Raw genomic sequence first — 10,307 nt, 5'->3', positions numbered from 1 at the left:
ATCTCCCCGTGTAGTGAAACGGGCCTTGGATTACCGCTCTCCGTCTCTGCTGCATGAGATCATTTTCCTGCAGCACTGTTGACATTTTCAAGTTGTTGTTGCGGGTTCAGCTGCTTTAGCATTTAGTCAGGGTCACATCAAAGATGGTAGAGGAGAGAGCAAAGATGGTAGAGGGGAGAGCAGGAGTCCAGGGTCAGCCTCGGCTTTTCCGGGCCGACAAAGCAGCCTGTAATCAAGCATAAAGAGAAAAAACAAAACAAAACAAAAACAAACGAACAGGAAAATCATGTTGTATTGGCTGTGTTACTCAGAGAGGGGAAAAACAACGGGACCAGGCCCTGTGTCAGCCTTCTCTCCCCCTTTTTTTTTTTTTTTTTTTCACCATATAATCCTCTCATAACCCACCAAGCTGACAGGACAACACAGGTACATGTTAAAATTCTTAAGATCATGTTTAAAGCACAAAAATGGAATTTTCTTTCATTCAGTAATCACTTGTATTAATCAATCAGAAGAAAACATGTCACAATTTGACTTTTATTAACCACTAAATTTGTCGTGTAATCACTGGTTGTGATTTTTTTTTTTTTTTTTTTTGAAGTTAAGTTGTTGTCCTGCACCCCAGAGGGTTTATTTGTTAGTAGTGGATAAACTTTATTGTGTAACGGCGGGTGTATGTTAAGTTTCACTGCTTTAAACTTGCTGGAAAATCTTCACGTGTTCATGGGTGTAAGCTGTTTCTTCATTGCGTGTATGTGCGTTTGTACATGGGCTAATTTAACGTTTTTTCTCAAACGAGGCATTTCTCTAGCACGTGCCTCTCTCTCACATTTCTCTGCTTGTGTGTGTTTTTGTTTCACCTTCTTGTTGTGATGCTCCAGGCGCCTTCCCAACCTCCACAAGTGTGTTGGCCGCAATTTTATGTGTAAAACTTCTCTTAATTTCTCCTTTAATTCTCTGCTAGCTGCTGTCTTTTCCACAGCTGCTGATTCTTGCTGATTTTGTGCCCATTACTATAATTTTGCTTCGGCCGCCGTGCTTGTGGGGGCAGTTGGTCCAGCCCCATAGCCACCTGTATCAACACACTGAGAGATTTATTTAATATCATTTTCATTACTGTTAAATAGACTAGCAGGCAAGACGCCCACCTTTGCACTGCAGACTACATGCCAGTCTCCCAACACACTCCTCTCTGAGTTTCAGCTTTAAACTCCAACATCATTCACACCCCAGTCATTCAACACCTTATTTGTAGTATCATAATCAGCAAAATCAGCGTTTTACTTACAGGCATGTATCATTGTTTGCAAATCAAAATTATAAAACTCAAAAACACGCTAAACAGGAAGCAAAGTCCTCTGTGCGCGTCACAGCTCATTTGCATGTTCACACACCGTCTAAAAATAGCTCGCAGCGCTGCAGTGCGCTGTCGTCACACACAGGGTCACACAAAGCTCAGACAAAACTCTTCTATTTTATATTACAAAGACGTCTTATATTTACAATTACTGACAGGCCTGACAGATTCAGCACCTAACAAATTTCGACAAATTTAAGTTAACGGGTCCAACCGAAGAAAGCTTCACTTTTTTGTAATCAATTAAACAGGATCTGTTACTTCTGGGAACAGTTTCTGACCTAACTTCTAAATCCCTAACTCAATTTAACTTTGTCCAAACAAGCACATGACACCGTTTTAAACGATGAGGAGTCTCGGTAACTCCTAGCTTATTTCGGGATGCCCTGTACCCCACAGTTAAACCAAAACTGAACTACCCCTGTTCGCCGACAGGTCAAGACCGCGCGTCCACGGCCAGGAGGGAGCGTAACCTCCGGGCTATGTGCTTCTTAGCATCTTCCAGTGCCGTCCTATAATAATTTTAACCTAACCGATTTTGAAAAATTTTACCATAACGGGTCCCACCGAAGAAAGATAACTTTTTTACGACCAATTAAACAGTCTCTGTTACTTCTGGGAACAGTTTCTGTCCTAATTTGTAAAACTATTAAACAGTATCTGTTACTTCTGGAACAGTTTCTGTCCTAATTTCCCTACCAAACTACCTGAGCCTTCAGCTCAATATCCAGGGACTCAAACCCAACATTATTACTTTCATATTTCTTCAACTTCATTAAACATTCTTAAGCAACTTTAACTGCATACCACACGGTGATTCTCATCAAAATCAAAACAGACACTCTACCAGTAATTTCAGTGAGTAGACTTTAATTTAGTCATATCCAATTTGGCACATTTTGGAAATCATTCAACAGGTAGTGCCTTACCTTTAGATAAGCCGGCTTTTGTCCACTCACATCAGACCACTGGCTCGTGCCTGTCCGTTCGACAACCTCGGACCGTCCAAACTTTTAAATTCCACCCCAATACCACAGGACGAGCCCCCAAGCTGTTAAGGTTCAAAATATTGGGGATGGAGACAAGAGAAAAAACCACAATAACAACACTGGTCCGGCCGGGTTGAGTCAAACGATGATTTAATGATCACACACGTGGGAGATGGACACTGATGCAGACAGCCTCAAAATCTCAAAATGGTGGAGCATTGCTCAAACTTTTATAACCTCTGGTGCCTCCACCTTATCATAAAAAGCCTAAACATTCACATGCTCTCTCTCACACAGCGCCTAAGCTACGACCTTGGCTCCCTGTTTATCTGCTCCTGCTGAAATGGGGCAGAAAACTCCAGCACACTCTGTTCTCTTCTACTCAGACAAATTAGACAATAACCTTCTGCGAACAGTATTTCTTATAACTCAGCAATATAATGCATCATAAAACAATATCATTCATTCACAACAAGTCAGCAGTTTAATGTAATGCAAATCAGTTTAACTAATGCAATAGTTATCAGCTTCTTCTAATTCAGGAGAATAATGCAAACTAAAACTACATAATAATTCACAATCTTTAATTAGGGGTATAACATGGCATAAAATAATATCATAATTTTACAACAGCTATTCAAGGGCTATTTTCTTGTATTTGTGTCAGTGTCGATGGTATACTTGCACATAAACCACTACACTGGACATTGATGTCTCACTCTATACACTATAAATTGTCCACCTAAGTGAACATGTAAAAAACTCTTTAAAAAGTACATGTTTAAAAAATGAAGTTCTAAAATGTTCTTTTTATCCCTAAAGATGAATAAAAAATGCTTAAATATGTATCTAGAATATCTAGAATATGAAAATATCAGAAAAAAATGTAAACAAAAAAGGAATTATGTTATTTTTTTACTTAACCTTTTGTACTATTCTTCATTGTGTTCTTCTTCCCCTTAACTCTGATTTCCAGCTTCCTGAATTCCTGAAAGTTGTGGTGGTGGTTAATTTCTGATGTTTTCAGTTTGTTGTTTTCTGGACTGATGGTGTCCGTTAGTTTACATCACCTTCATATGACTTCAAATATTAATCACTTTTTCATTCTTTTTTTTTTTTTTTTTTTTTTTTTTTTTTTTTTACACACATGCTTTACTCTGTGACTTTTGAGCATGTTTTTCTTGGTTTTATTTTGTGCTTTGTAATGTTTAATGAAGAATAAACCATATTCCATTTTATCTATTGTTGCATGTTCATGTTTTTCAATATTTCAAATTCAGATTTTTTGCTGAACCTTTTCAGGAACTGCTATATTTAAATTTTGGTTAACAGCCCCATCTTCTGACCAGTATTAATATTTTCATTGACTACTGAGTCACAGTCTGTTTAAATATCTTTGATATAAAGGTCTGTGTTAACTTGAGTTGAAAGCAAGCTGTCTCTGGCACAGATGATTGTTGTAAGTCTTTGAATTAAACCTTTTCCACACATTTCTAACAACAGAAAGATCAAACTAATAAAACTCTGAGCAATTCCACTAATCTCGATCAAATATTCAAAATCATTTTTTCAAAGCAGCATTTACTACATTTGTTCACCTTGGCATGCTGGCCTGCAAAATCCAGACCTGATTACCAATTAGTCTTACTTGTGTTGCAATTGAATTGCAAGAACTTTGGTCATGTATCAAAATATAAAACAGGCCGTGAGTATATTGCAGTGGTAATAGGAAACAGAAGGAAATTAGCATAGAATGTGTAACATGGCTTCATAAAGCAAAAACATACATGAATAATTCTGATGGTAGTTTTTTAAATTTTTTTATTTTAAAACATCACTGTGTAAACGATTGTGTAAGACATTAAATATGGTTGAATAACACACTTTTTTTGTTCTTTATTTCATTTTGCATAAATGCTCAAGACTAATCTATAGTTATTCTCCACAAATACCCACACCCCATGAAGGTCAAACATCCTTCAACTAGACCTGTGCTGATAGACCAATATCATATAACTTGACTGATGTTGTATTTGATAACCCATAACAGCTCTTAACAAAGGTAATAATAAAGAAAAATGATATTGAGTATAAATAATGAACAACATAGTTTCAAAACATTTTTAGTAATTTGACAAGTTTGCACATAATTTAATCAGACAATATGTTGCGATAATTTTGAACATGAGTACATTCTTAGTGTAGATTTTTACAAACCTACAGTAAGAATGTACAAATGTGAATTACACATTTGTGAAAAAAAATATGTCATATATTATATACTTCATAATAATAATTTTGCGATTGAATTTTTTTAAATCTGCAACCTTTGCGACCTAGCAACTTAAAGATTTTTACAATACGTTATTGGTAATTTTTTAAACAATATAATTTGATAAGCCAAAGGAAATGTTCTAGATGAGATTAACAAGAGCACTTTAACAAATACTATTTACTTACTCTATTTTCCAAAGAAAGTGTGAAAAATATATGATAGAAATATGTGATTAAGTTGCAGAAGGATGTTTTTCTTGATTCATATCAGAAGACACAAACATGGACTGCAGCTGGTTTTCCACACGCTACACATTGTTGTATATTGACTCATCGCAGTCAGTCTGCACAGAGAAACAAGATTAATTCACTCCCCTTTTCATGCATGCACAAAATGAATGAACTAATGAAGGAAACATTACTTATCCCTACATTGCCATAGACAGGAGGGTTGTTGTACATGTCAGGGCAAGGGATATCGTTACAGCGGTTTTTTCTGGAGAAAGAATGCAAAAGGTAAAGATTAAATCTAATTGCATATCTTCTTAAATCATATTTAATCATCAGTAAGATTTGTTTGTTTTCAAACAGAAGTGAAGAATTAAAACCTTTTTTGTGGGGCACTATGAGGGAGCTCCACAGGTCTGTCTGACATCATGTTGCTCAGGTTAGTGGTTGTTGTGTCTCTTGATCTCCCCCTGCTGGCAGTAAAATGTTTTTAATTAAATGAGAAAGGAAACTGACACTTTTCACAGCCTCTAACCAAAAAGACATACATTTATTTAAAATATCTATCTATCGATCGATCCATCGATCGATAGATAGATATGCACACACACACATACATTCTGGTGTTCATTTGGTTGTAATTATGACTATTATTTCACAAATGATGCAATAATAACAAATGCTTATTTTCAATGATTATGTTCATGACAACTTACCATTTTTTAACAACTCCCAACCCACTTCCTATCAGAATAATCAGAAAAATCACACCTGCTCCAGATGAGATAAGAATATTCTGCATGTTGTCTGTCCAGATAGAAACCATAATGAGTGTTTTTGTCATGTAAAAACAGAGAGATCAGTGCATCTTAAGTCTTTCTTACCATTAACAGGTAAAGAGAGCAAGATGTTGTCATATCCCACCACGTTGTTTGCCAGGCACTGCACACGCCTGAAAGACCCAAAGTCTGTCTGCAGAGTCTCAATAGTAACAGAGCCATTTTTCTCTGCTTTGCTGCTTTGCATGACTCTGTCACCCAAAATAAAATAGACCATGCTGGGAGGCTCGGACTCTACGATACAGTCACACTTTATGATGCCGTTCTCAGAGGAGCACTTTGAGGAAGTCTTGATGTCAGGGGCAGCTTTAAGGACAAGAAATATAATTAGTGGGGATTTATCATATCCTGTTAGCATCACTGGAGAACTTCAGGTGTACAGATTCTCCCTCATTTACATCTGACTTATACTCAACCTTTAAATTAAAGCTTTAAAATCTAAATCAAATCAAAATGTATTCCTATATCACATTTAAAAGCAACAAAGTGTTTTACAATTAATTAAGAACAAGAGAAAACAATAGAAAAAAAATGCATTAACAAACATAAAACAAGCGTGATGCTACTCAAACTAAACTTGAATTAAAAGCCAACACTAAAAAAGTGAGTTTTAAGATACAATTTAAAAAGACTGAATAGACTCTGAAGTACGAATATCATCTGGCAGATTATTCCAGAGTCTAGGCACTGCAACTGCGAAGGCCCGATCTCCTCTATGCTTCAATCGAGACCTTGGCTGTAGTAAGAGCATCTGGCTAGACGATCTCAGTGCTCTTTTGGGGTTATACATGTTGAGGAGTTTGCTTAAATAACTGGGCGCCATATCATTTAACTTTAAAAGTAAGTGAAAGAATCTTAAAATCAACATGATATTAGACAGGGAGCCAGTGTAAATTTGCTAAAACTGGAGTGATATGTTCATACATTCTAACACTAAAAGACGTGCAGCAGCATTTTGGTCTACCTGCAAGCAATGGAGAAATGAGTGTTGAAGACCCAAATAGAGAGAATTGCAGTAGTCCAGTCCAGAGGTGATGAAGGCATGAAAAGGTTTTTCTAGGTCTTTTGGAGGAAGATAAGGCTTTGCTCTGGCAATTTCACATAACTGATAAAAACGGGTTTTCACCCGTTTCACCCGAATTTGATTATCTGCACTGGTAGAATTATCTGCTATTAGTATAAACTGATACAGTATACTTACATTTTACTTGAAGTATCTTAGATGTTTCCAGGTGCAGCCCTCGATGGTATGTTACTCTGCATTTTAAAGGCTTGTTGTGATCAGAGCGGTTTGGGCGAAAGGTCAGAGTAGATGTTGAATTCCACTGGCCTTCATGAAGCTGCTGTGTTTGATTTTGCTGTTCTCCAAAGTGACTCCAGATGAAAGAAGGTGGATATGTGGGGCAGGAGTGAAACACGGAGCAGGATGCAGACACATTCTCACCCTCCTTTACTTCCTCTTGCACAGATAAATCAGGTTGACCTGTGTTAACAAAAAAGATTATAGTCATAAACCAAATGCAGTTGTGAAGGTAAGTGTACTGTATTGGAAATACAAATGCACTTAAACAGTATAGCTGCTGATGTTGTGTTTTATGCAGCTATCAATTTTGATCAAGTGAATTGATTTGATAAGTATTTAACTGTAAAAAGTAAAATAGATTAAAAACAGTGACTGGGCATAGGGATTATTTAATGGAGAGATATTTCCTATTTTATTGCAAACAAAACAGTGAAAACATCCGTTGGATATTACTGATGTTATCTTTTCACAAATATAGTTATGCTAATATTCACAACATGCTTACAATAATTTTTAAAATAAATTATTTTACATACTGACTGAAATAGAGACTTTGTTATTTTTGTAGGAGTACTGGTCATAGCCTTTAATTTCAATCCGGAAATATAAAGGCCCCACATCACTTTGTTGAAGATCATCAATCATCAGAGAACAGTTCTTCTTGCTGAGGTCTCCCAGCAGCTTTGTCCTATTCCGAAACTGACCCGGAGTTTGAGATGCATCAGAATGATAGACGACTTGATCATTGTCATTGTACCAAATCCCTGTAAAGCTTGTGGTATTGGTTTTTGGATCTGGGTAGTTATAAGAGCAGGGGATCATCACACATGATCCAAGGAGACCTTTCACTGAGGATGACACAGCAGCAGTCCAAGATGAAGCTTCAGGTTGAGTCACTGCAATAAATTTGAGAGCAAAACGTGATGAAGAAACAAACAAAAACAGGGTAAACAATGAGAGGAAGACAATGCACAGGACAAAATCTTAATAATGAAATTTTTTTCCTCAGCTAAATAAGATAAAAAAAAACAAAACAAAACACATACTGTTTAACTCTGTATATTTTAAGAATTTATACATTATACAGAACACACATACCTTTGGAGCAAATGCACATGGACAACAAAAGCCACTGTAGAGCATTCATCTCTTCACTTCAGCAAATAAAGTGATAAAGCTGCTGTTTTTTCTCTTTGTAAAAATATGACATGATAGTTTCTGTTCTTCTTTTGACACAGTACATTTAAGTCAGACCTTCCCAAAGTGTGGGGCCCGCCCCCCAGGGGGGGTGCAGAGCCATTGCAGGGGGGGCACGGTATGAAAAGGGGGGGGAAGAAAAAACAAAACGCTTGGACACTGCTAGCACAGGGCGCCCACAGAAATGCAAAGCAGGAGATGAAGCATCGCTGAATATGTTTTCAAACCAACTTCATTCTAAGCCAAAGACTAGAAAATATGGCGAAGCATATCTTCCCTTTGGCTTCACCTGCACAAGTGCCAAGGTAGGTCTCCCCTGCAGGATTGGTTTTCCCTGCGTCGGGAGCAGCGCTGGGCTCTTCAAATCACGGACAAACAGTATCCTACAGTTGTTTATGTTTTTAAGCCCATTTTGCACAGAGAGGCATTTTTTGAAAAATGCATTGATAGCAATGTTGAATATTATTACACACATACAGTAAAATAATTACACCGTGACGCCTCTGCCTTTCTAAATGGAGGGACAGTAACTGCGTGTGTATATGTTAGTGTGTAAAACTTGAAGACAGTAAGATTAACAGTATTTTGTCTCTACCTGCCATTCTGTAATTCATCTCATGTAAACCATAACGTGGCGCACAGCGTGACGTGAAAAAGGCACATACCTTTGACGTTGCGTGACCAACTCTGTATTCCTCGTCCACACGTAAACAGAAAAAAAGGAGTTTTAAAAAATCTGCGTTTTCGGTGATTCGAAACGCCGTTTACGTGTGGAAGAAACAGCTGCGTTTTCAAAAATACCCGTGTAGGTGTGGACGTAGCGTAATAGAGTTAGTAGTTTACTTTCTTACTACCTGTAATTTATTGCAGATTACTTGTATTTGCTTAATTGTTTACTAAATGTTTGAGGTGTGAAAGAAACCGCAATGGAGCAAAATATGGGTGTGTGTGGTTGGAGGATGTGTTTGTGCGTGTGCGTGCATGCGTGAGAAGGGGGGGGGGGGGGTGCGAACATTTTTCTTGTAAAACAAAGGGGTCCTAGCAAAAAAAGTTTGGGAACCACTGATTTAAGTCAAACACAAAATCTAACCTTTCTTTCATATATTGTATGTCTGTGAAAGGTCTCAGTGATCCAGGTCATCTTAGTCTAAGTAGCTTGGAAAGAAAAGTGTCTGGACTTCTTTAAGTTGCTTTAAGACCTTTCACCTCTCATTCAAGAAGGTCAAATGGTGGAGAGTCCCAGATTTTAAGCCCTGTGGGAGTGTCCCCAAGAGGAACATGGACCCCCTATTTGTCCTCTACCTAATCACATGAGCAAAGGTGTGAAAACGGGTGTGGGTCACAATCAACCAAGGTTTCAGGTGAACCCACCATGAAAGCTAGCCCCACCCTATCATGTGATTTACTGAGGTCAAATGGCCCAGGATGTAGGTGGGTGTTAAGGTGTCTGGGGAGGGATCTCAAAACTGGATTATAGATGGCAGAGAATTGGTGTTGTAAGCCACTAACCTTGTTCAAAGATGGCCGTTCACAGAGGACATAGATGGCTTCTTTCACTCTTCTTTTAAACCATTTGTTTTCTCTTTCCAAAATGTGAACATTGGCATCCTTGAAAGAGTGACCTTTGTCCTTTAGGTGCAGATGAACAGCTGAGCCTTGTCCCACCAAGGTGGCTCTTCTATGCTGTGCCATGTGGCTCTTCACCCTCCACATTTTCTGGAGCTTTTCTCTGAGCGCTTGGTACTTCTCCAGCTTCTTGTGTACATTCTTCCTGATGTTGCTGTCATTCGGTATCGCTATGTCTATCACTGTGGCCGTCTTACTCTGTCCAACACTACTATACAACCACTATACCTAAGATAATATAACTATATTTATACACACACACATAAGCACATGAGCGTGGCACAGAAAGGAATTGGCAAGAATATCAGAGGAGCGAAACACCAGTAGAACAGTCACCTGAGACTGCAAGGCTAGACGGACCAATCTGTGCATTGCCTGGATTGGTTACAACAGTGACTCCCAAAACTTTTTTTGCTGGGCCCCCCTTTGTTTTTACAAGAAAAAGGTTCCCCTTTTCATACTGCGCCCCCTGCAATGGCTCTGTGCCCCTCCCT

The 10,307-nt window shown here is 38.0% G+C and overlaps 1 protein-coding gene across 1 annotated transcript; it reads right to left on the bottom strand.

The window, feature by feature from the left end:
- Nucleotides 1-4,159: 4,159 nt before the first annotated feature.
- LOC146698415 (myelin-associated glycoprotein-like) lies at nt 4,160-7,859 on the bottom strand. Its single transcript, XM_085472666.1, has 7 exons — nt 7,527-7,859; nt 6,889-7,170; nt 5,733-5,993; nt 5,565-5,655; nt 5,229-5,321; nt 5,053-5,116; nt 4,160-4,964 (listed from the first exon to the last, which is right to left on the bottom strand). The coding sequence occupies exons 1-7, from the start codon at nt 7,810-7,812 to the stop codon at nt 4,929-4,931; spliced, it is 1,113 nt and encodes a 370-aa protein (XP_085328792.1). The 5' UTR covers nt 7,813-7,859; the 3' UTR covers nt 4,160-4,928.
- Between the last annotated feature and the right edge of the window lie 2,448 nt (nt 7,860-10,307).

The sequence above is a fragment of the Copadichromis virginalis genome, linkage group LG11 (assembly GCF_057382275.1).
Source record: "Copadichromis virginalis isolate Kocher_CV1m ecotype Utaka linkage group LG11, C_Virginalis_male_GT1.1, whole genome shotgun sequence".
In the NCBI taxonomy this organism is placed as follows: Eukaryota; Metazoa; Chordata; class Actinopteri; order Cichliformes; family Cichlidae; genus Copadichromis; species Copadichromis virginalis.
The sequence above is the reverse complement of the archived record's forward strand: the minus strand, read 5'-3'. Positions and strand labels throughout refer to the sequence as shown.

Coding starts and splice junctions, on each gene's coding strand:
- LOC146698415 (XM_085472666.1), bottom strand. CDS start 7,812: ATGATCCCCTGCTCTTATAACTACCCAGATCCAAAAACCAATACCACA. Junction 5,656..5,732: donor GCTCTCTTTACCTGTTAATG/GTAAGAAAGACT, acceptor CTATCTGGACAG/ACAACATGCAGAATATTCTT. Junction 5,117..5,228: donor CATAGTGCCCCACAAAAAAG/GTTTTAATTCTT, acceptor TTCTTTCTCCAG/AAAAAACCGCTGTAACGATA.